At 42.7% G+C, this 26,978-nt stretch overlaps 1 protein-coding gene across 12 annotated transcripts in view; it reads right to left on the bottom strand.

Annotated features, from left to right (window-relative positions):
• LOC144601899 (inositol 1,4,5-trisphosphate-gated calcium channel ITPR1) overlaps positions 1–26,978 on the bottom strand; it is a 446,238-nt gene that overhangs the window by 56,440 nt on the left and 362,820 nt on the right. For all 12 annotated transcript variants that reach the window (XM_078414430.1, XM_078414435.1, XM_078414436.1 and 9 more), the window contains one exon: positions 25,150–25,310. In XM_078414430.1, coding sequence (XP_078270556.1) covers positions 25,150–25,310 — 161 coding nt within the window. The remainder of the gene's footprint in view (positions 1–25,149; positions 25,311–26,978) is intronic.

The raw sequence follows: 26,978 nt of genomic DNA, 5'->3' as shown, positions 1-26,978 counted from the left end.
TGGGTCCCTTGAAGACAGAAGCAGGGTAATTTATTATGGGGAACAAAGAAATGGCAGACGAGTTAAACCGTTACTTTGGATTTGTCTTCACTGAGGAAGATACACACAATCTCCCAAATGTTCTAGGGGCCGGAGAACCTAGGGTGATGGAGGAACTGAAGGAAATCCACATTAGGCAGGAAATGGTTTTGGGTAGACTGATGGGACTGAAGGCTGATAAATCCCCAGGGCCTGATGGTCTGCATCCCAGGGTACTTAAGGAGCAAATGTTATCCCACTTTTTAAGAAAGGAGGGAGAGAGAAAACGGGTAATTATAGACCAGTTAGTCTGACATCAGTGGTGGGGAAGATGCTGGAGTCAATTATAAAAGACGAAATTGCTGAGCATTTGGATAGCAGTAACAGGATCATTCCGAGTCAGCATGGATTTACGAAGGGGAAATCATGCTTGACAAATCTACTGGAATTTTTTGAGGATGTAACTAGGAAAATTGACAGGGGAGAGTCAGTGGATGTGGTGTACCTCGACTTTCAGAAAGCCTTCGACAAGGTCCCACATAGGAGATTAGTGGGCAAAATTAGGGCACATGGTATTGGGGGTAGGGTACTGACATGGATAGAAAATTGGTTGACAGACAGAAAGCAAAGAGTGGGGATAAATGGGTCCCTTTCGGAATGGCAGGCAGTGACCAGTGGGGTACCGCAAGGTTCGGTGCTGGGACCCCAGCTATTTACGATATACATTAATGACTTAGACGAAGGGATTAAAAGTACCATTAGCAAATTTGCAGATGATACTAAGCTGGGGGGTAGTGTGAATTGTGAGGAAGATGCAATAAGGCTGCAGGGTGACTTGGACAGGTTGTGTGAGTGGGCGGATACATGGCAGATGCAGTTTAATGTAGATAAGTGTGAGGTTATTCACTTTGGAAGTAAGAATAGAAAGGCAGATTATTATCTGAATGGTGTCAAGTTAGGAGGAGGGGGAGTTCAACGAGATCTGGGTGTCCTAGTGCATCAGTCAATGAAAGGAAGCATGCAGGTACAGCAGGCAGTGAAGAAAGCCAATGGAATGTTGGCCTTCATAACAAGAGGACTTGAGTATAGAAGCAAAGAGGTCCTTCTACAGTTGTACCGGGCCCTGGTGAGACCGCACCTGGAGTACTGTGTGCAGTTTTGGTCTCCAAATTTGAGGAAGGGTATTCTTGCTATGGAGGGCGTGCAGCGTAGGTTCACTAGGTTAATTCCCGGAATGGCGGGACTGTCGTATGTTAAAAGGCTGGAGCGATTGGGCTTGTATACACTGGAATTTAGAAGGATGAGGGGGGATCTTATTGAAACATATAAGATAATTAGGGGATTGGACACATTAGAGGCAGGAAACATGTTCCCAATGTTGGGGGAGTCCAGAACAAGGAGCCACAGCTTAAGAATAAGGGGTAGGCCATTTAGAACGGAGATGAGGAAGAACTTTTTCAGTCAGAGAGTGGTGAAGGTGTGGAATTCTCTGCCTCAGAAGGCAGTGGAGGCCAGTTCATTGGATGCTTTCAAGAGAGAGCTGGATAGAGCTCTTAAGGATAGCGGAGTGAGGGGGTATGGGGAGAAGGCAGGAACGGGGTACTGATTGAGAGTGATCAGCCATGATCGCATTGAATGGCTCGAAGGGCTGAATGGCCTACTCCTGCACCTATTGTCTATTGTATATTGCCTCCCAACAACAGCAGGGTTTTAAAAAAAAATGTAGTGATAAATTCAGATCTAGTTGGAGGCGTTGCCTTCCAATGTGACCAACAGCTGAGTAACCCAATAATCTCCGAGTGTTTTAGTGTCACGGCATGCAAACACCTAACTGCAGATTAGATTGAAGGTAGACACAAAATGCTGGAGTAACTCAGCGGGCCAGGCAGCATCTCTGGAGAAAAGGAATGGGTGACATTTCGTGTCTCGAAACTTCTTCAATCTCGACCCGAAACGTCACCCATTCCTTCTCTCCAGAGATGCTGCCTGTCCCGCTGAGTTACTCCAGCATTTTGTGTCTACCTTCGATTTAAACCAGCATCTGCAGTTCTTTCCTACACCTGTGGATTAGATTGAACGCCTTTCTAAATAAAAATAAAAATAGAAACGCGTGCACAGCAGGCCACCTTCTCCTCTTTCAAATGTGTGCAATCTTCTTGGCCAGGATTGTACTTGTGTAACTGGGGCAATCTATTTAAGTCATTGTTGCAGTGCTGAAGCAACACAGGGCTACTTGTGTCCTACTTTAGTTCAAGGCTTTAGATTTAGCTCTTAGGGCCAATGGAATCAAGGGATATGGGGGAAAAGCGGGAACGGGGCACTGATTCTGGGTGATCAGCCATGATCATATTGAATGGCTCGAAGGGCCGAATGGCCTACTCCTACACCTATTTTCTATGTTTCTATGTTTCTAAGGGTTAGAGATGAAAATGTTGACTAAAGAAGCAGAGGTGCTCTCTACTCAAATTTATAGTTTTTTTACTTGCGGAATATAGTCTCTTTAAGTAGACTTTGCCTGTTTTTTTTATTCAGCAGCATTTTCATTTGTAGGAAGTTTGTGATTTTCATTTGATTGTCAAACTATCGGGAAAAACAAATGGCTGTTTGAGACCACAATGCTACAACTTTCCAACCAGGGGGCCATGCAGAAGTAAACAAATTGCAGTTGAACCACTTTGCTTCCTTTCGGCTATACTCGACAGCCCTGTGTGAGTGAAGTTATCTATAAGGTTTGAGATGTCAGATAATCTAGTCAAAAGAGAGAAATGTAGATTTACTTTAAAACGATGCCACTAAATACTTACATTTGAAGCTTGTCACTGTGAACTACAGACAGCAGAGGGAACGTCAAGCCACCAACAGCCGTTAAAAACTGTACTAGCAACAAAATGAGTGGAGGGGAGCAGAAGTAGCATTGTGATTCAATGCAAGTTTAAGACTACGTTATTGGGGTCGAGGTGCATGTTGTGTCAAGTTTCAACGCTTCCCGTTAGCAAGGCTTTCTACCACAGGGGAAAACAAAATTGACACCAAGAGTGTTTCCCTTCTACCCACAGAGCAACGCCAACAGCACTTGCAAAGCAACCCAGGTCCGGTTCTGCTCAAAGGTACTGATGCAAAACATATCTGTGCAAAATGAGGAATATTTGAATACAACCTCATTCTTTAAAAGATATGCTCCAAATGCAAAGCGGCTAAAAATGAATAAATGGTAAAACATGGATACTAAACGGATCATGGTTTCATTGTGGTTAAGTTTTACAGCCTATTCTAAACGCGAGGCCTTAATTTGCAATCATGTCTGAGGAGATGGCAGAATTCAAATTAACACAACAAGAAACAAAAACAGTGAGAACTTTGTACGTGTAAATAGAGTCACATTCAAATTTCTTAATCCCTGATAACAGTCTTTATTCTGACCATTGGACCACACATATATAACACGTCTGAGATATGTTGAGATAGGACCAGCATTTGAGCCTGTATAATGCACAATTAACAAAAACATAAAATGCTGGAACACTCAGTAGGTCGGGCATCATCTGTGGAACGAGAAACAGAGTTAACATTTCAAGTTAAAGACCCTTTTGTCATAACCTGCTGATTCCAGCATTTTTTTTGTTTGTTTCAGATTTGGAGTTAAATAAAATTGAGCTAATTAACAAAATAAACAGAGGGAATATACATTTACATTTAAAAAACTGAATTCTTAGATCTAGTGATGGAAGAGAACTTTCAAATTGGCATTGGGTCAAAATTAAATAAGGGGAAAAAATTGCAAGGTTTTGAGAAAAGAGCTAAGTACAAGAATAATTGGTTAGCTTTTTTTAAGAGGGCCAAAAATGCATTGAAAGGCTTTCATATCGTACAACTCTAAGCAGTCAATAACAACAGTAATAATTGTCATCCACATAGTTCATGAGGATATCACTGAGTTCAGTGAGACCCTGTACATAATGACCGTCACATAAAATGTCATCCCTGGTAATTGATTAAATGAAGGGTGAAAGTTGGGTCAAAGTGCAGAGACCAACATAAACTAAAGAAAGTCAGGACAGAAGCTACCAGTAAGATCTGAACCAAAAGGATGGATTGAGTGGCTGCCAAATATCCCTCAAGGCACTGAATGCTGAAACCCATTTATTTTACAAGGAGTGCTCATTCTATAATACAGAAGAACTGAAAATAAATCAACAACAATTATAATCTAGATGACAATTGGAGTTTTTGTATCATACTTTCAAACTTTAAAAAACCCATTAAAGCCTTGTGGGGAATTTGATACAAGCGTTCAAAAAACATCAATGACCGAAGCACACCACTTAAGCCCAGGTCCATGCTGTTGTCAACAGTTCTGCTCTTAGAATAAAACGAACCTAAGAAGACTTTAACATTCTTCGTGATCTATCACAGCTTGGGTACATTCAACTCCAGCTTATTTTATGTGCAGAAAGGAACTGCAGATAGAAACATAGAAACATAGAAAATAGGTGCAGGAGTAGGCCATTCGGCCCTTCGAGCCTCCACCGCCAATCAATATGATCATGGCTGATCATCCAACTCATTATCCCGTACCTGCCTTCTCTCCAATACCCCCTGATCCCTTTAGCCACAAGGGCCACATCTAACTCCCTCTTAAATATAGCCAATGAACTGGCCTCAACTACCTTCTGTGACAGAGAATTCCACAGTTTCACCACTCTCTGTGTGAAAAAAAACTTTCTCATCTCGATCCTAAAAGACTTCCCCCTTATCCTTAAACTGTGACCCCTTGTTCTGGACTTCCCCAACATTGGGAACAATCTTCCCGCATCCAGCCTGTCCAACCCCTTAAGAATTTTGTAAGTTTCTATAAGATCCCCCCTCAATCTTCTAAATTCCAGCGAGTACAAGCCAAGTCTATCCAGTCTTTCTTCATATGAAAGTCCTGCCATCCCAAGAATCAATCTGGTGAACCTTCTCTGTACTCCCTCTATGGCAAGAATGTCTTTCCTCAGATTAGGAGACCAAAACTGTACGCAATACTCCAGATGTGGTCTCACCAAAGCCCTGTACAACTGCAGTAGAACCTCCCTGCTCCTATACTCAAATCCTTTCGCTATGAATGCTAACATACCATTCGCTTTCTTCACTGCCTGCTGCACCTGCATGCCTACTTTCAATGACTGGTGTACCACGACACCCAGGTCTCGTTGCATCTCCCCTTTTCCTAATCGATGCAGGTTTATACCGAAGATAGACAGACAGTGCTGTCTATAGTAGGTCAGGCAGCATTTCTGGAGAAAAGGGATGGGTGACTTTTCGGGTCGAGACCCTTCTTCAGACTAACTGCTGACTTGGTATTACCCCCTTCACACAACTGTGCAAAGTTAAACTCACCCCCACTACACATTTCAATTTTACTTTGGCAGCACATACAAAATCTGCTCAGAAAATGTAAAATAAGAAGTATATTTATCCATAATTAACCACTTGGGATTCATACATGAATTCATTATGTGCACTGAACAAACATTCATGAGGACAATGGGAGCGGGTCGGGATCCTTCTTCAGACTGAAAGTGTCAGCTTATTTTATCCTGGGCCATATAATTTGCACTAGTTCAGCTTTAATATAACTTTGTCAGGTACCCATTTAGATGAGAAAATGGAGAGCTCAGGGCTCACGCTGTGGATAATGTTCTTTACCTCCCACTCTAATGAGAATATATTTGTATTGGTGATGCAACATTTGTGACCCCAAGTTCCTTAAACAGCAATGCGATAATAGTCAGATCACTTGCTTCAAGTATTGGTCTGGATCAACTCGGGCATTGGGTAGACAGTGAGGGACAGCCACTCTGCCCCTATTCACAATATTGAAGTGCCAGTGATGGTACATGGGCCTTGCTTTCATTCATATTGTATGCAGAGTAATTTCCCAGTAATACCCAAGATTCTGTGTTTATATGCCTATTCTCTAAGCCTCAGTAATTGCTTGTCATTTTGCCCTATTCTATTTGCAATTCCAATACAGATTTTATTTGAATATAGAGCGCATTTGTTAAGGTTAGCCCCCCCCCCCCCCTCATTGCCCGCAACTCCCTGCCCCCCTCCCTCATTGGCCGTCATTCCGGTGGGTCCCATTGTAACATCACATGCTGAACATGGCAGGCAATCGGTTTAATAAGGTAATTTTTAAACTTTAAAATCTCTCTATAACGAAAAATATAAGACCAATTTGAATGAAGCTTTGTTGAACACACCCCAGGATAATAGTGAGTAAGGTGGGCCTAAAGTTGTGTGGGTCAAGTACCGTTTTTTTGTGGATATGAAGGGCATAAGGGACACAGAACATGGGGAACAAACACACAGAACAAACAAGATGAGAGTTTTAGTAATATATATATATATATATATAGATATAGATATATAGATATTCTAAATGTAATTATTTCCAGAATCAGAATTACAGAATTACAGCAGGGTTAATCAAATATGGGATGATTTTAAGCTTTAAAAAAAACGACTGCATTATGTGCAAGAGTAGACTGATCAAAAATCTCTCAGTCCCCAGTAAACTGAATTGAACGAGTTTTGTAATTTAGTGCAATGAGTTGTTCTGCTCTTGAACTCATTTACAGAAGCAGTTTGAATCATATCTTCCAAAAGAGAATTTGATAAATATCTGAAGGGGAAGAACTGTAGTATCACAGAGTTTACGCAGGGTAAATCCTTCTCCCTCCCCCCCCTCCCCCGCGCCCACTTCCTCCCCTCAAAATAAAACCAGGCATGATGAGCCAAATAGCATCCTGCAGCTTGAGATTGTGTAAATTGTGTCATATAATTTTTTTTAATTCTGAAGACGCCTGGAATGCATCCACACTCGCAATTAGAAATCAGGTTACACACTTCCTGTAGGAAATGCATCATTGACAAAAATTAAAGAAAAATCCCCTTCAGAATTCTGAGGTCATTCACATTACGGAGGAGGAGGAGCTGTTTTCTGACCATGCACTTCATTACTCCCCACAAATACCCAGTGCTATGCATTTCCCTGCAAAAGCAGCTACTTGACATAGTCCTTGAACAAGAAGCATCTGTTCAACCTTCTGAGGCAACGTCTCCATTCTTGTAAACGTTTTAAATCACAGTACCAGCATCCATCTCTTTAAGAGTCAGGCTGACTGGACAAAAAGTAGAAGCCAAGCATAAATAGACAGGAGCTGTAACCCTTCAGTGCTCTTAATGTGCATTGGCAAACAGACTTTCAGATAACTGTTTCATGAATACATTTTTGGCAGATTTAAGCCAGGAACACCTAAATTAATATATTTCAATAAGCAGGAAACATGCATCATTAAGTTTCTAAAACACTGCATCATGATTATAAAGATTTTTTTCCCCTCTCCCCCTAACGATGAGAGACTAAAGATCAAAATCGAAATCATCAAAATGTTTCACAGTGACACAACTATGGAATTATACTTCATGGGTCGTTTGACTTCATTTTCAAGTGCTGTGTTGTCACTTTGAGATCTTAGTTTTCATTAGTGGGACGTGGGTGTTGCTAGTGAGGCAAATGGCATTGCCAGGGCAACAAGGGATGGGAAGTGCTCTGGGGTAAGGTCCACAACAGGTGCAGAGTTGCCCTACCCAAATGTATCCTGCCCAATTCCCTGCACTGCAACTCTTCCAAACCATTGGAACAACTTCTTGTATAATCATTAAATTAAATCTCATGACTTGATATGATGAGATTTGAACACTTTTTAGATACTTTTTCAATCGCATTACTGCAGTTATTCCTCTTGAAAACAAAAGAGTGTGGAGTCAAGAGTGTTTCATTGTCATTTGGCCCGAAACAAAACAATGAAATTCTCATCTGCGGCAGCACAACAGATATGTAAACAGTACTCTGTAAAACCCAAGTTAAACAACATAAAAATCAGTATATATACATATATGTATGTAAAAAAACAAACAGACAAATAAATAGACAATATAACGCAAAAATAATATCCCCAAGTTGATATAGTTCAGAGCCTATTTGGAGGTTGTAGTGTTTAAAAGCCTGATGGTTATCGCGAAGAAGCTGCTCCTGAACCTGGAAGTTACAATTTTCAGACTCCTATATCTTCTTCCCGATGGCAGGAGTGAAATGAGAGCATGGCCTGGGTCGTGTGGGTCTCTGATGAAGCTGGTTGCCTTTTTGAAGCAGCTATGCTTGCAGACCCTTTGATGGTGGGGAGTTCAGCACCCATGATGGACTGGGCAGAGTTCACCACTTCTTGCAATCTTCTTCATCCCTAGGCATTCGAGTTGCCGCACCAGGCCATGATGCAACCGGTCAATATGCTCTCTAATGTGCACCTGTAAAAGTTCAAGAGAGTATTCGTTGACATTCTGAATCTCCTCAAACTTCTAAGGAAGTAGACACTTTACTGGACTTTCTTTATGATTACATCAATGTGATAGGTCCTCAGATCTTCAGAGATGTGCACACCCAGGAATGAAAAGCTTTTGTCTCTCTCCACCACTGTCCCGTCGATGACGACAGGCTCTTGGATCATCGTTCATCCTCTTCCAAAGATTCAGATCAAGCTTCAAAAGATTTTCCAGTTACAACGTTGGCCTGGTGATTTACACTGCACTCCATATAAATGTATTCAAGAGGCTAATTCGTGGGTCAAGAAGGTTGTCTCATAACGTGGTTTTAGAAATAAGATCTATATTACTTGGAGCTTAAAAGAATGAAGGGCGATTTTATTGAAACAGTAGACTGACGTTGGGTCCAAATCTCTTCTGGGGGCCTCTCCTGGAGAAACCTTTCTCCCATCGCCCCTCAACCCCCTATATCCCCCCCCCTCTCTCCTCCCTTCCCCCACCATATATATATAACAACATATAACAACTACAGCATGGAAACAGGCCTGTCCGGCCCTACCAGTCCACGCCGACCATTCTCCCTGACCTAGTCTCATCTACCTGCACTCAGACCATAACCCTCCAATCCCCTCCTATCCATATACCTATCCAATTTACTCTTAAATAATAAAATCGAGCCAGCCTCCACCACTTCCACCGGAAGCCCATTCCATACAGCCACAACCCTCTGAGTAAAGAAGTTCCCCCTCATGTTACCCCTAAACCTTTGTCCCTCAATTCTGAAGCTATGTCCCCTTGTTGGAATCTTCCCCACTCTCAAAGGGAAAAGCCTACCCACGTCAACTCTGTCCGTCCCTCTCAAAATTTTAAAAACCTCTATCAAGTCCCCCCTCAACCTTCTACGCTCCAAAGAATAAAGACCCAACCTGTTCAACCTCTCTCTGTAGCCTAAGTGCTGAAACCCAGGCAACATTCTAGTAAATCTCCTCTGTACTCTCTCCATTTTGTCGACATCCTTCCTATAATTTGGCGACCAGAACTGCACACCATACTCCAGATTTGGCCTCACCAATGCCCTGTACAATTTCAACATTACATCCCAACTTCTATACTCGATGCTCTGATTTATAAAGGCAAGCATACCAAACGCCTTCTTCACCACCCTATCCACATGAGATTCCACCTTCAGGGAACAATGCACAGTTATTCCCAGATCCCTCTGTTCCACTGCATTCCTCAATTCCCTACCATTTACCCTGTACGTCCTATTTTGATTTGTCCTACCAAAATGCAGCACCTCACACTTATCAGCATTAAACTCCATCTGCCATCTTTCAGCCCACCCTTCCAAAAGGCCCAAGTCTCTCTGTAGACTTTGAAAATCTACCTCACTATCAACTACTCCACCTATCTTAGTATCATCTGCATATTTACTAATCCAATTTGCCACACCATCATCCAGATCATTAATGTAAATGACAAACAACAGTGGACCCAACACAGATCCTTGGGGCACTCCACTAGACACTGGCCTCCAACCTGACATACAATTGTCAACCGTTACCCTCTGGTATCTCCCATTCAGCCATTGTTGAATCCATCTGGCAACCTCACTATTAATACCCAACGATTTAACCTTCTTAATCAACCTTCCATGTGGAACCTTGTCAAATGCCTTACTGAAGTCCATATAGACAACATCCACAGCCTTGCCCTTATCAATTTCCCTGGTAACCTCTTCAAAAAATTCAAGAAGATTAGTCAAACATGACCTTCCAGGCACAAATCCATGTTGACTGTTTCTAATCAGGCCTTGATTATCCAAATAATTATATATATTGTCCCTAAGTATCTTTTCCATTAATTTTCCCACCACAGACGTCAAACTAATAGGTCTATAATTGCTAGGTTTACTTTTAGAACCTTTTTTAAACAAAGGCACAACATGCGCAATGCGCCAATCTTCCGGCACCATCCCTGTTTCTAATGACGTTTGAAATATTTCCGTCATAGCCCCTGCTATTTCTGCACTAACTTCCCTCAATGTCCTAGGGAATATCCTATCAGGACCTGGAGACTTATCCACTTTTATATTCTTCAAAAGTGTCCGTAACTCCTCTTCTTTAATCCTCCTAATTTCCATCACTACTCTACTTGTTTCGCTTACCTCACATAATTCAATATCCTTCTCCTCGGTAAATACCGAAGAAAAGAAATTGTTTAATATCTCCCCCATTTCTTCCGGCTCAGCACATAGCTGTCCACTCTGACTCTCTAATGGACCAATTTTATCCCTCACTATCCTTTTGCTATTGACATATCTGTAGAACCCCTTGGGGTTTACTTTTACATTACTTGCCAAAGCAGCCTCATATCTTTTTTTCGCTTTTCTAATTTCCTTTTTAAGATTCCTTTTACATTCTTTATATTCCTCAAGAACCTCATTTACTCCCTGCCGCTTATATTTATTGTATATCTCCCTCTTTTTCCGAACCAAGTGTCCAATTTCCCTGGAAAACCATGGCTCTTTCAAATTATTATTCTTTCCTTTCCACCGAACAGGGACATAAAGACTCTGTACTCTCAAAATGTCACCTTTAAATATCCTCCATTTCTCTATTATATCCTTTTCATAAAACAACAATTTCCATTTCACTCCTTTTAAATCCTTTCTCATCTCCTCAAAATTAGCCTTTCTCCAATCCAAAATCTCAACCCTTGGTCCAGATTTGACCTTCTCCATAATGATATTGAAACTAATGGCATTATGATCACTAGACCCAAAGTGCTCCTCAACACATACCTCCGTCACCTGACCCATCTCATTTCCTAACAGGAGGTCCAACACTGCCCCTTCTCTGGTAGGCACCTCTACGTATTGCTGCAAAAAACTATCCTGCACACATTTTACAAACTCCAAACCATCCAGCCCTTTAACAGAATGTGATTCCCAGTCTATATACGGAAAATTGAAATCACCCACAATCACCACTCTGTGCTTACTACTAATATCTGCTATCTCCTTACATATTTGCTCTTCCAATTCTCGTTCCCTATTTGGCGGTCTATAATACACCCCTATAAGTGTTGCTAAACCTTTCTCATTTCTGAGTTCCACCCAAACAGCCTCCTTAATCGAGCCTTCTAGTCTGTCCTGCCAAAGCACTGCTGTGATATCCTCCCTGACAAGCAATGCAACACCCCCACCTCTTGCCCCTCCGATTCTATCACATCTGAAACAATGAAATCCTGGAATATTTAATTGCCAATCGCAACCCTCCTGCAACCATGTTTCACTGATCGCCACAACATCATACTTCCAGATGTCAATCCAGGCTCTAAGCTCATCCACCTTTCTTACAATGCTCCTAGCATTAAAATATACACATTTAAGGGACCCATCATTTCTTATTCTCAGTTTATTTCTTTTCCCTTCTTTCTCTCCTACATATTGGGTCTGAGTGTTTCCCTTTTCTGCCTCCTGCCTCACACACTGCCTATTAGCTATCTGTGTTTGAGTCCCTCCCCCCAACCGTACTAGTTTAAAGTCTCCGCAGTTATTTTAGCAAATCTCCCCGCCAGGATATTGGTTCCCCTCGGGTTCAGATGCAACCCGTCCTTTTTGTACAGGTCATACTTCCCCCAGAAGAGGTCCCAATGATCCAGAAACTTGAAACCCTGCTCCCTGCACCAGTTCCTCAGCCACGTATTTATCCTCCACCTCACTCCATTCCTATTCTCACTATCGCGTGGCACAGGCAGTAAGCCTGAGATTATTACTTTGGAAGTCCTTTTTTTTAACTCTCTTCCTAGCCCCCTGAATTCTCCTTTCAGGACCTCTTCCCTTATCCTACCTATATTGTTGGTACCTATATGTACCACGACCTCTGGCTCCTCTCCCTCCCCTTTCAGGATATCCTGGACACGCTCAGACACATCCCGGACACCGGCACCAGGGAGGCAAACCACCATCCGGGTCTCCCGACTGCGTCCACAGAAACGCCTATCTGACCCCCTCACTATAGAGTCCCCTATTACTACTGCTCTCCTCTTCCTTTCCCTACCCTTCTGAGCAACAGGGCCGGACTCCTTGCCAGAGGCCCGGGCACCGTCGTTGCCCCCAGGTAGGCTGTCCCCCCCAACAGTACTTAAACAGGAGTACTTATTTCCAAGGGGTACAGCCACCGGGGTACTCCCTAGTCCCTGCCTCTGTTCCTTGCCCCCCCTAACAGTGACCCACTTGTCTACCTCCCGTGGTCTAGGAGTGACCACCTCCCTGTAACTCCTATCTATAACCTCCTCACTCTCCCTGATCAGACGGAGGTCATCAATCTGCCGCTCCAGGTTCCTAATACGGTCCCTTAGGAGCCCCATCTCGTCACACCTGGCGCAGATGTGGATGTCTGGAAGACTATCAGACTCCCAGATTCCCCACATCTGACACCCAGAACAAAAAACTGCCACTCCACTCCATCTCCCCGAACCCCCCATCTCCCCCCCAGTCACCCACTCCATCAACCCCCTCCTCCCTCAACTCCCCCCCACTAAGTTGGGGAGCATCTATATTACATGGACGGGCCCCAACTGCGCACGCGTGGACTGATGTCGTAAAAAGGAACTCGTCCTCCCGGTTGGGGGGGAGGGGAAGCGCATCCATTGCCGGGCGGGGAGTGGCCCCCAGGGCCATGGGCAGGCGAGGAGGGAGAGGGAAGGGGAGAGGGAGCCACTCACCTCGGCCTCGTGCCACCAGCGCTACAGCCAGAGCGAGCCGCGGACCCACGGCAAACGGTGGCGACGACCATCTTGTTGGACCCTCTGCCGCCGCGCCCTTCACCAGAGGCAGAAGGTCAGGCGTGAGGCACGCAGGGACGGGTGCCAGTCCTACCGACGGGGGGGGGGGGGGGGGTTAGCGCATCTATTAAAGTTAGTGGCGCTCAGCAGTGCCCCCTCCCCCCTCATTGGCTGCCACTCCCATCACTCTGACCAATTTGAATGAAACGTGTTAAACACTCCCCAGGACAATGGTGAGTAAGGTAGGCCTAAAATTGTCTCGCTATCGTGTACCGTTTTTTTGTGGATGAAAACCGCACAAAGAAACAACCGCACACGGCACAAACATACAGGAAGTGGGGAACAAACAAGAAGATAGACAGACAGACAGACTGATAGACAGTTAGATATAAGATCCTTGTGGCCCTTTTTGCTAAAGGGATCAGGGGTTATGGAGAGAAGGCAGGTACAGGCTACTGAGCTGAATGATCAGCCATGATCATATTGAATGGCGGTGCAGGCTCGAAGGGCCGAATGGCCTACTCCTGCACCTATTTTCTATGTTTTCTATGTTTTCTATCCTGAGGTAACACGACAGGATGGGTGGCAAAATGCTTCCACTCATAGGAGAATCTTGAACACGGGGACATAGTTGCAAGATGTTGAGATGGTTAAGCTGAAGTGTGTAGGAACAACTTCTTACAGAAGGTGGTGAAACTCTGGTTTATACTGGAAAGTTGTTTGGTTGGGGGTATTTAAAGAAGAGAGAAATACATTTTTGATAGATCAGGGAATTGAGGGCAATAAGAAACTGAACCAGAAGAGATGAGGCCTGGGGGCAGATCAGCCATGATTGTATTGAATGGTGGGGCAATTTTGAGGGAATGAGTGGCCTAATCGTGCTCCTGTTTTCTTATGTTCTTGAATCCACATATTACAAATTATTGATCAATTATAATCTATTGTGGCTAGTCAAACTCAGTACCCACGATAAATCTGGCTCTCAGTATTGTCAGTCCTAGTATCTCTACCACAGCTCGACCAACAATTTTCCGGCAACTGATGGACCACCACTCCTTTAATCCAGACAATATTACGAGAGTGCACTTGAAATGCCCTTCATCCCCCCCCCCCCCTCAAAAATGTGACACTTTGGCATGGTGAGGTGGCTTCGGCCCAACCTGACATGCCGACAACTTGACCACCTGAGTAAGTCCCATCTGTCTGCATATGACCCCTTTTCTCTGAACCTTTCCCTTTCCATTGAAGAGCCTTATCCTACAACTACAAGAGGCGGGAACTGGCATGAACCTAACAGGGTATTTTTTGGCTAGAGTGGTCCAGGTAGCACAAATGGGCTTCTCCTGTGCTATGATTGAATCATTTTCCAATGGCTGCTCACAGCAGTAGGCAAGAGATTTGGTTTTAATCTAACAAGATGACATTAGAGTCTGAGAAGACATCTCAGTCGAACCTGGAGCACAGGGAACTTTTGAGGAAACACAGTGGTAGAATGGTAGTGATGCTTCCCAAGGTTCTGTCCCGACCCCCGGTGCTGTCGGTGTGGAGTTTGCAGATTCTTCCCGCAACCACAGGGAAACCACTTTTCCCACAGGAAAAAAATCCTGTTTCTTTCCTAAGGGTCAATTGGTAACTGTAACATTATTCCCAGTGTGAGTGGAGAGCCAATGGATTTGAGAGAGAGAACATGGTACGGAGAAATAAATGTGGGAATTACATTGAATGGATTATTCAGCGGCATACTTTCAATGAGCTGACTGATTTCCTGCGTCGTAAAGAACACGTGCAATGAAAGACACAAAAGTACATCATTCCTGTGCACCATGTCAAATCTCATTTTACTGGCTCGAAAAGTGCACAGTGGCATGAATCATCGGAAATGATCTTCGATTGAATTCAAGTTTCACACTTAGGTTCTTCTTTCATTCAGTAACCAATTCCCCCCTTCCCCACAACCCCCCTGCCCACCCATCCCAATCACACCTCCAACAACCCCCATCCCTTCACCCAACTCTCCTGCAGTCTGAACTGCAGCATTACAATTCCATCCATCATCTGTACATGCAAAACCATGATAGCAAAACCACAATCTTGCAGAAGCCGAGTACTTGCTGAGTACCATGCTAATCTGCTCAAGGCACTGCGAACAGTACAGCAACAGCAATGAATTAGAGGTCATCTGTATTTGCTGAAATAGCTGCTACTCATTGCAAATGATATATTATACTTAAATACTAAGTTAAAAAAAAAAAGATTTATCAAATTAAAACCTTATGTCCCAAAAATCATGCCCATGGTGGATTAGTCACCCTGACAAACATTTCTCACCCTGTGAGATGTGAAACTGGACCACAAAACTAGCAGCCAATTTCAAGGTGCGAACGTCAAATACAAACCAATTTCAAATTCAGAAAGTGCAAACGCAGCAAAGCTTATAAAAAAATAGAAATCACCTATTCTCTGAATTAATCAAATGTCTGGGAAGTCATTCTGAGGGTACAGCCCACACACTGGTACCCGAGTGCCATTTGCAAGTTACTGAAGATTCATTTTCAAGTTGTTGGGCAGAAAGAATGGCTTCCTTAGTACACTCATATCAATTACATGGAAATCTTATCAAAGCACTGTAGACAGGTGATGTTTCGGTTCGAGACACTTCTTCAGACTCTGGTCTGAAGAAGGGTCTTGACCTGAAATTTTACCCATTTCTTTTCCCCAGAGATGCTGCCTGACCCTCAGAGTTACTCCAGCATTTTGTGTCAAACTTTGGTGTAAACCAGCATCTGCGGTTCCTTCCTACACAAAGCATTGTAGCCCAGGACTAGCACCGAATATTGTCAAATGCATTCAAAAACCAGGTTCCCCTCCAGCTTGCATTCTATCCTTAACTTGGAAATATATTTCTGTTCCCTCGTTGGTGCTGGGTCTAAATCATGCACCTCCCAATTTTGTAACATTGTGGGTTGCATTCATCTGAAGGTGTACAACGAGGGAAATTTGGGATGGGCAACATACACTGACATTGCCTTTAACCTGTGGGCTGCACAGTGGCACAGCTGGTAGAGCTACTGCCTCACAGCATCAGACACCCGAGGTCGATGCTGACCTCAGGTGCTGTCTGTGCAGAGTTTGTAATTTTTCTTTGTGATGGTGTGGGTTTTCTCCGGATGCTCCGGTTTTCTCCCACATCCTGAAGGCGTGTGGATTTGTAGGTTATTTGGTCTCTGTAAATTATCCCTTGATAGTAGGAAGTGGATGCGAAAGTGGGATAACATCGAACTAGTGTGAACGGTTGATCAATGGTCGGCGTGGACCCAGTGGGCCCAAGCACCTGTTTCCCTGTTGCATCTCCAAAGTTAACATTCACTTCCTGTAAAATTTGTTTTATAACAGTTAGTGCGCACCTCATATTCGATCACTGCCAGACAGGATCTCCGGTGTTGGGCCGTTTGTATTCGTTTGAAGCACTATTCGCTGATGGTTATTCAGCTAAGACTTCACGATTCAAGATTTTAGTATCAGTAAAAAAACAATTGCACTTGATGCCATAAAATCCTGTATCTTGAGTGGACCACACTGCAAAGTATGTGTGCAGAGCAGAATTCCTGTTTCCATTACAACCTTCGGGCAACGTAAGTACCAGCTCCAGTTCTGCGACCAGCCACAGATCTGACTTTGGACAAATAGAACGCACAGGCAACATAGAGCAACAGATCCACGGCAGCCAAGAGTTCAATCACATTCATTCGCCCCACAGCCTCTTGTTTATAGCAAACCGTATCAACCTTCTACGTCAAAGCGGACAGGTCTCTACCTCTACTATGGAAGTGAATTCAACAATCTGACTCATGTCGTCAATTTTCCTTTCCATGCATTTAATCTCATATTCATGGCCACTTGATCTTTAACCAACATCGACTGGAAGCAATCTGGTTGTTTTCATCCAGTTGCAATTTTAAACACCCCTATCAGTTCTCAACATAATCTGTGATGCCTGTGTTTGCAAGTCCTCCCGTCAAGCACTATCCTGGTGAATTGATGTTGTGTTCCACCACAGCTCCAATGTCCTGCTAAAATATGGAAGTTGATACGACACACACCAACCTTGGGTTGGAGATTAATCTTTACTTTCCATATATAGTGATAAAAACATCAGCATTTTCTTTTGAGGCAGCTTTTTCGACATAGCTGCTGCCATTAATGACCAATGAATCTCTACTCAAGAGAGTCAAGAATATTTTATTGTCATATGTCCCAGATAGAACAATGAAATTCTTACTTGTTACAGCATAACAGAATATGTAAACATAGTACACTGTAAACAATATGATATACGAGAGAAAAAAAGTTCAGCGTGTATAAATACACACACTCACAAGGACACACACATATTATATATATATATATATATATCAATACAATCCTATGTTTATGACTGATTGCCAGCATTTGGATTTGTCAGTCTTGTCAAGCGGAAAATTGTTTGGTTCCAGCACCCTCATGGAGTTTTAATGCAAAAGACCTAAAATGTTCAAAATACGCCAATATTATGGTAAGAAGAAAATAAAACGCTACTTTAAAAATATTCAAAATAAAACTATGATATAGATCATTCTGTTTGGCCTCCACCATTGCCAGAGTGAGGCCACACACAAACTGGAAGCACAGCACATCATATTCCGCCTGGGTACCTTAAAACCCAATGAAATGAACTTTGGATTCTCCATTTTCAAGTAATAATCCTCTCTCTTTCCTAAATCACCCCCTTCCAACCATATCTCTTCCACCGGCTTTATATTTAATTCATCTGTTTTTTTCATTGTCTGACACCCTTTTGTCTCCTTTTCACCTCGCCTTTGTCACTTTCTCCACCCATCGTCCAAACAGCAGCCATCTCTCCTGTATCCACCTAGTACTTGCCAGGCTTTGTCCCGCCCCACCTCTCTTTTACCAGCTTTCTCCCCTCTATTTCATCAGACTGAAGAAGGGTTCCAGCCTGAAACATCTTCTGTCCATGTCCTCCAGTATGCTCCCTAACTCGTTGGGGTCCTCCAGCATGTACGTTTTGCTGATATTAATTTAGAATAGAGGCTTCATTTAGCAAATCACCTTTAAAAGGACTTATTGCATATGCACCAAGAAAAGATTCTCTTGAAATAAAAAAATTGAAGAGCATATCACTTATAAGAGTCAGCAGTTACCTAATAAGACTATCTGAAAATGTGATCTTCATTCAGGTTATACTCCCACAGATAAGGGCGGCCATGGTGCTGCCTGACAGCACTTGCATCCCCGGAGACCCGGGTTCGATCCCGACTACGGGTGCCATCTGTGCGGAGTTTGTATCTTCTCCCCGTGACCATGTGGGTTTTCTCCGAGATCTTCGGTTTCCTCCCACACTCCAAAGACGTACAGGTATGTAGGTTATTTGGCTTGGTGTATGTATAAATTGTCCCTAGTGGGTGTAGGATAGTGTTAATGTGCGGGGAATGTTGTCGGTGGGAACTCGGTGGGCCGAAGTGCCTGTTTCCACACTGTATTTCGAAACTAACTAAGATGTCTTGTGGCAGTGGTGTATTTGCTTGCATGGACTCGTTTAATTTAACATTTAGGTTTTAAGTTCCCAGGAGATTAATTTTTTCACGTTTATCATTCGAGTTGGCAAGAGCTACGCTGCAGACACATGAAACCATGGACCTGTTTCCCAATTTCCATTTGCATATTTCGATTCTAATCCCTTTATTCAATTTGCTGATATATACAATGAACAAAGACAGTTCTGGGACTGAATTTTGATGGACTCCTTATGCACATCCAATCAATCTACAATTTTTTCCCTTAACCCAAGTGCCCTACTTAAATTTCATCAGAATCCCAGAAATCAAAGGCACATAAATAAGCTTTTTTACCGTGCATTTCACTGTGCTTTGGTGAAGCTGCTAAGCAACAAGACCAGCACACTTTAGCTTTGTGCAAAACTGAAGGAGTTACCATACCAGAAAAACATATCCCCCAAATTTTACCCTAATACCAAGTGAGGCCCCTGTTTATTCACTGGGAATTTAGTGTTGCTTGATTAAAAGTGATTAAAAAAAAACCCAAACAGAAACCAAAGGGGTTTCTTATTTAAAAACAAGCCTGGGAACTTTAACCAGAATGTACAGATCTCAAATGGAACAAGACCAGATGTCATACACGAGAGCGTTTTCTCAATATTGATGAACCCACACTAACGCAAGAATGAAAAAAAAAATCTTATCATCCTGTTTACATTTATCCAGCCTTTGTACGTTAAGGTTATGGTCCTGATGCAACTGGTCTGCACGCCCACACAATGGGCGCAATAGTCTACAGCAATTACGAATCAGTTACTTTCAAAGTGTCACTACTGTATGAGCTCATTTCTGAAATCTATTCGTGGAAATCCCCTGGGTGATGTCAAGTCTGGTCGTTCCTGATTTAACTAATACTTTAAATGAAACACACTGACTTCTCTATACAGTCCACGAAAGACAAATCCTTAGAATTCAGATTATCCTTTACGTCATCAACCTGAAACATTAAATCTGTTTCATTTTCCAGAGTTATTCATAACCTATTGAGAATTTCCAGCACTTGTTGTAATTCCAAATTATCCTTTTATTTTATAGAACCATAGAGTGTGGGACACTCTTCGGCTGTCTCCAATTGCTCTTTGAAAAAACTATCCAATTAGTCCAATTTCTGTTTTGTCCTTATTGTCCTGCAAAATTTTCCTTGAGTTTATAGCCAATTTTCTGCTTCAAATTTGTTACTGACTCCCCTTTCATCAGCCTTTCAAGCAGTCTAATCCAGATTGCAACAAGGGGAAAAATTAAAAAGTCATTGGTTGTTTTGCTAATTATTTTAAATCTGTACACTCGTTATAGAAATTGGTTTCATCAGAATCGCTCGCTCTCTCTGTCTCTCTCTCTCTCTCTCGCTCTCTCGCTCTCTCTCACTCTCTCTCTCTCTCTCTCTCTCTCTCTCTCTCTCTCTTCCTCCTCATCACAGCTGCATTGCAGAATTTAGTTGAACTGTGCTAACTTTTGGAGGTAATAAATGGAGAAAATTAGATATCTACATCTTGTAGTGAACAGAACTGGCAGGAAACTGCCCGTCATTAATCAAAATATGTTGTTAATAGAAATGTCATGGGTATACTAGGTATTTGGAAATATTGCATTTTCTTTTCTATTCAACACCCATATGAAGTAATTTCCCTCTTTTCCACCACCGCAACACATCTTCCACAACTCCCAACTGCCTTCACATGACTGTTACTGAATTGCCACCTCCCTACATCACGAACCTTAGATTGCTATGGCTGGAGAAGGTTAATGTACCAGAAGACACAAATTAAGTCATCATTTGATGTTGGTAGGTCTGAGCTATAGGGAGAGGTTGTGCAGGCTGGGACTCTATTTCTTGGAGCACAGGAGGAAGATTTAATGCACCCTTATAAGGATGCATAAAATCATGAGAGGAATAGATTGGCACACAGTCTCTTATCTAGAATAAGTGAATCGAGAACCAGAGGACATAGGTTTAAGGTGAAGGGGGAAAGATTTAATAGGAATATGAGGGGTAACTTTTTCACACAAAGGGTGGTGGGCATAAGGAGCGAGCTGCAAGAGGAGGTAATTGAGGCAGGGACGATTGCAACATTTAAGAAACAATTAGACAGGTACATGGATAGGACACATTTGGAGGAATATGGGCCAAACAAAGGCAGGTGGGACTGGTGTAGGTGGGTCATGTTGGTTGGTGTGGGCAAGTTGGGCCAAAGGGCATGTTTCCATGCAGTACGTCTCTATGACTCCATTTGAAGTCATCAATAAAGTAAACTAGGTTTGTCCATATTCCAAGGCATTCTTCAAAGATCTACAATTGCCCTAAAACATTAACTAAGTGTCTTCAGTGATCGCTCAGGGTTGAGGATGACTTGCTCCATTCCAGTTCTGCAGGTTCTCAGCAGGCAGATGAGGCCAACGTAGGTCCCGCAAACTCTGCCACAGGCGGGGCAGACGGTACCTGACAGGGCAGCTGGCTGGCTCGTTTGAGAGGTTGCATATTAATTCCAACACGTATACTGGGTTTCTGTGTGCTCCAGAAGGTTCCCAACCATTAGTGTGTGCTCCGTCAACTCTGCTACTTTGAGATTAGCATCACTGGCCTGACTGAGAGACACTAAGCAGAAAATGGACAACAGAACAAGGAGTGGACATATACATCTTTCTCTGAAGCAAAGAAGACAGCCATACGCTCAAGGCAAAGATGGTCCTCTAATGTGGCCCACTGCATGGTTACTGCTTTCCGTTTTCGTGTCTCTCAGTCAGGCCAGTGATGCTCATCACAAGGCAGCAGGGTTTAGGCCTGCTGAGGGTCAGCATCCTGACCCTCCAGGTCTCAAACATCACATTGACTATTTAAACATCCAGTTACGTGACTGCTTTTAACATGGGATGGCAAGTTCACTTCATCATTGAAACCCCAAGGTCTTATTCCAAGGGCAATTACAAAATAAATATTGTGATTATATCACTAATCATGAATCTTAAGCGCCTGAATTTTTAAGGTTGAAAGATTGCATGGCATGGAAGCTTGGATTTGAATCAATATCTAAAAAGGTGGGTCCAAGCAGGCCGTTAATATTATTATACTCCCCGATTCCAACATACCCTATAACCCTTTAACCCAAGAACAAGAAGGCAGATTATTATCTGAACACAAGAACAAGAAGGCAGATTATTATCTGAACACAAGAACAAGGCAGATTATTATCTGTATGGTGGCAGATTAGGAAAAGGGGAGGTGCAACGAAACCTGGGTGTTCTTGCACATCAGTCATTGAAAGTAAGCATGCAGGTACAACAGGCAGTAAAGAAATCAAATGGCATGTTGGCCTTCATATCGAGAGGATTTGAGTATAGGAGCAAGGAGGTCCTACTGCAGTTGTACAGCGCCCTGGTGAGAGCACACCTGGAGTATTGTGTACAGTTTTGGTCTCCTAATTTGAGGAAGGACATTCTTGCTATTGAGGGAGTGCAGCGTAGGTTTACCAGGTTAATTCCAGGGATGGCGGGACTGACATATGATGAAAGAATGGGTCGACTGGGCTTATATTCACTGCAATTTAGGATGAGAGGGGATCTTATAGAAACATATAAAATTCATAAAGGATTGGACAGGCTAGATGGAGGAAAAATGTTCCCGATGTTGGGGGAGCCCAGAACTAGGGGTCACAGTTTAAGAATAAGGGGTAGGCCATTAGGACTGAGATGAAATAAGGGGTAGGCCAATTTAGGACCTTTTCACCCAGAGAGTTGAATCTGTGGAATTCTCTGCCACAGAAGGCAGTGGAGGCCAATTCACTGGATGTTTTAAAGAGAGAGTTAGATATAGCTCTTAGGGCGAACAGAATCAAGGGATATGGGGAAAAAGCATGAACGGGGTACTGATTTTGGATGATCACCCATGATCATATTGAATGGCGGTGCTGGCTCGAAGGGCTGAATGGTCTACTCCTGCACCTATTTTTTCCCCGTTTCTATGTTTCTATAAAGTTTCCACATTGGAAGAATTAGTTTTCTGCTATTTGAAATTAAAGTTCAAATATTTGTCCTTTACAACTGCAGAATTCTTGTCCTGTGAAAGTCATTAAATGGCACTAAAATAGCCCCCTTACATTCAAACACCTAGCTCAAACCAATGCATCAATTTAACAGGCCAAATGCACATGGAAATATACATCAGCATTAATGTTCAGTGCACTTCATGAACGCAGAAGCTGTCTGAGATTCCGAAGTGTAGATCATACAGAGAAGTCATTTCCACTGGAATATGCATTTAACACAGAATATCGATGGCAAGCCTGGATGTATAAAGCAAACAATGATACATTTTTACCACCCCACCCTGCACCCTCGCATAATAACACAGAACAATATACTTGTTGCACGTATAATAAATGATTGATGCAGCTGTCACCTGCAGGAAGCAACATAGTGATAGGAGTATTTATAACCTCAGCTAAATGATAAGTTAAGGCAATAATGTGCAGACATGCTTTGAAAAACAATCATTCGGGAAGAAATAGCAATGTTGTAAGTTTCAAGGAGATTGGTGATACCAGAGGAACTTGCATTTATATACTGAACACCAAGCAAACTCCAAAGAGATGTCTGACATTTGAGCTGGTGGCGAAACCACACAAATAACTGCCAGGCACCTTCACCAAATGTCACTGCCACTACCACTTGGTTCTTTAAAACTTTCTAATGGAGCCTATGTAGTAAAAGGTTTCAATTTTGGGCATTAGAATGTAAAAAAAACAAGACGAAAGCTAAGCAATACCTAACCCTACTGCAAGAATTGCAAGATCATGGCTTCTCCCTTTCTCATATCCATGTTTTCATCCAATCTCTCCATCCCTCAATTTCCTCACTGTCCAAGAATGTGCAATCTCATTCTTGAGTATTCACCGCAATGAGCCTCCACGGACCTCGTACCACAGACCAGAATTGTAACTGCGCACAGTTCGCTGAGTGACCTCAACAGTCAAAAAGGGTTAAACGCGAGGCTCTAGCCCAGGTTTCAGCTTCTCCTGAAAGGGAAAATAATCTCTCTGCATCTCCTCAGTGACATTTGTTCAGAATCTTATCCGATCTCTCCAAGTACATTCTTGCTTTGTAATGGAGGCCAAAACAGCACAAAGAACGTGTTGTTTCTGAAGACAACTTTTCAATTAGGTCGGCCACTTGCTACCAAGATAGTTCTCTATCCAAGAGACCCATCGTTCAAAAGAGACCCATTTTTTTCAAGACAAAATGGATGTTAGGATAAGGGGTTAGTGAAGGCAAGTGGCAACAAGCTAATAGTTGAGCCTCAGTCTTGCTGAATGGCAGGGATGGAACGAGGAGATGAGCAGCCTCCTGCTGCATCTATTGTTTATGTTCTTGTGTTACCATATCATAATCTGCCTGCATCTCATCCTTCACAATAATGCCCAGAACCCGCTCTGGAACATCCTGGAAGGCATTGAAAGTCTCAGCCTTTTCAGACTGCAAGTACACTCCCCCTTTCCTTCTTTAGTAGGTCTGCAAGATTTTAACCTTCAGTCAACACAACGGAGGCTTTTAGACCAGTTTCCATTGCCTCTTCAATGCATTTCCGGGATGCCAGTCCATGTCAAATCCGAGCTCACAGTTTGTCCAGTCAGACTTATAAGACACAATTCCTGATAAAAATGGATGGCTAAAATGGTGGATAGAAAACATTCACAAGGGGAAATAAACCATCACCAACTAAACTGCACATCCAAGTCTGTGAGAGGCATTTCAACTGGTATCAACCATACTCTTTGTTGCATGCCCAACATTCTAGAGTTTGAAGTGGCTTCATCATCTATAGGCCTTTTGAATTCAATATCTTGGTACACTTGCCTTTGAATTAATTTTTACTCCATGCATTTTACTTTTCAGACATAAATATCCGAAATATATATCATTAAAAAATCTTACCACAGTTCTTGCTGGATGAAATAAGGAGGGAAAAAGACTCTTCTTAAAACAACTTATTGAAAACTGCAAATCATCATTTGTAGCCTCAAAAATTCATTTTGCTCTTTAATTTCAAAACTATTGACTGATACCTTGAACAAGCTTCTTTTGGTGCAGGTAGCTTGATGGTTTATGCTAATTTGCTTGGATCCGAAGAAGCTAAAGGCATCAGCTACTAGAAGTGGTGAACCACTCATACAGTGACACACTCTCTGACACATAGGCAATCTTTCATTGTGGACCAGTGCAAACTATGCAAACTGCAATATCCACCTGATATAATTTGGTGGATTTTCTCTCCTCCAAGGCTCTTAACATGATGGCAGCTGCATAACGTATTGTGCTATACCAATCAGAATGAAAATCATCTCTGCATTGCAGAGCTTTTACTGACCTTGATCATCTCTGCTACGTAGCTCTCTGGCCCAGTGTACTCTGTGGAGTCCTTGACTTTCACCAAGACAATAAAGCACAGATAATGCCACATGTTGTGCTCTTCCTTGATATGTTCTTCAAATGTCACCGTCTTGTTGTCAAATTTATCCCTTTCCAAGCCTAGAAAAGTAAATGAGCTAATCAACAAATCTAAGATTAAATGCATGTGCAGGCTGTGTAAATAGTAGCAGCTCATCATCATTCATGTCGCAAGTTCCCAACTGATAGATGAATCCATTACCTTAAGTCGATTCATTTTCAAGCGTTGGATATTTTACAACCAAGGTTATGCATAAGATATATGTATCATTTGGAAAGCCAGATCATGTAATCCAAAAAAGTAGATGCCTCCTTTAACACCACCCTCAGCAGCTCTGTGTTTTTGCTTGTAACGTTTGATATTGCGACATCCGCTTTTACTGCATACTACTATCAGTTCTAGCAATGCTGAAAAGCTAAATGTATTGCACACAATAAGCTTTCTTGGTATGAGTAGATTATTCTGAGCTTCCAGCAAATGAGAAATTGTGGATTCACGTTTTAATTCCAATTTCCAACATTTGAGTTTTTTTGCAGCTTGACTCAGTAGAAGATAGGAGTACCCCACTCAGCCGACCCCGCCATTCAAAACAATCCTGACCGATCATTTACTTTGAAAGTATTCCTGCTCTCTCCTCATACGCGTGTGACTGAACATTTACCTGTCTTCATCTACATAGTCCAATCAGTCGTTTGGCCTCTACAGCCTCCATGGTAGTGAATTCCATACTCTCACCAATGCTGAGTGAGAAATCTCTCCTCATCTCATTTTGGAATGACTAGCCTTGCAACATGAGGTTGTGAGCCCTTGCTTTCGACCCAAAGGCAGGAGAAACATTCTACTTGCAATGAATCTGCTTAGCCCAGCCCAAATGAAGCATATTTCAATTCAATCCCCCTCCTCATTATTGCAAACTGCAGTGAAGAAGAAAACTCATCAGCTTAATCTCTTCATTGACTGAAGGAGTGTCATGTATGGGCTACACGGGAAAAAGTTAGTTAACATATTTTAACTTGCATGTTTTTCTGAATTGGTTGGGTTCGGCTACTTTACTGGGAGAATTCTTGATAGACGACTGAAATTTCACAAGACATTTTCTTAAGTTTCTCTCAAAAACTATTTGAAATACTTTACAGGAATCTTAACATTTCTGAAGGTATCACAAAATGCTGGAGTAACTCAGAAGGTCAAGCAGCATCTTGGAGAGAGGGAATGGGTGACGTTTTGGGTCGAGACCCTTCTTCAGACTGATGTCAGGGGGCGGGACAAAGAAAGGATATAGGTGGAGACAGGAAGACAGTGGGAGAATTGGGAAGGGGAGGGGAAGAGAGGGACAGAGGAACTATCTAAAGTTGGAGAAGTCAATATTCATACCGCTGGGCTGCAAGCTGCCCAAGCGAAATATGAGGTGCAGTTCCTCCAACTTCCGGTGGGCCTCACTATGGCACTGGAGGATGCCCATGACAGAAAGGTCAGATTGGGAGTGGGTGGTGGAGTTGAAGTGCTCAGCCACTGGGAGATCAGGTTGGTTAAGGCGGACTGAGCGAAGGTGTTGAGTGAAACGAAACGATTGCCGAGCCTGTGTTTGGTCTCGCAGATGTAGAGAAGTTGACATCTCGAGCAGCGGATACAATAGATGAGGTTGGAGGAGGTGCAGGTGAACCTCTGTCTCACCTGGAGAGACTGTTTGGGGATGAGGTTGGAGGAGGTGTTAACATTTCTGAAGATACATTATTTTCTGGCAAGAC

The sequence above is a fragment of the Rhinoraja longicauda genome, chromosome 17, assembly GCF_053455715.1.
Source record: "Rhinoraja longicauda isolate Sanriku21f chromosome 17, sRhiLon1.1, whole genome shotgun sequence".
NCBI classification, from domain to species: domain Eukaryota; kingdom Metazoa; phylum Chordata; class Chondrichthyes; order Rajiformes; family Arhynchobatidae; genus Rhinoraja; species Rhinoraja longicauda.
The sequence above is the reverse complement of the archived record's forward strand: the minus strand, read 5'-3'. Positions and strand labels throughout refer to the sequence as shown.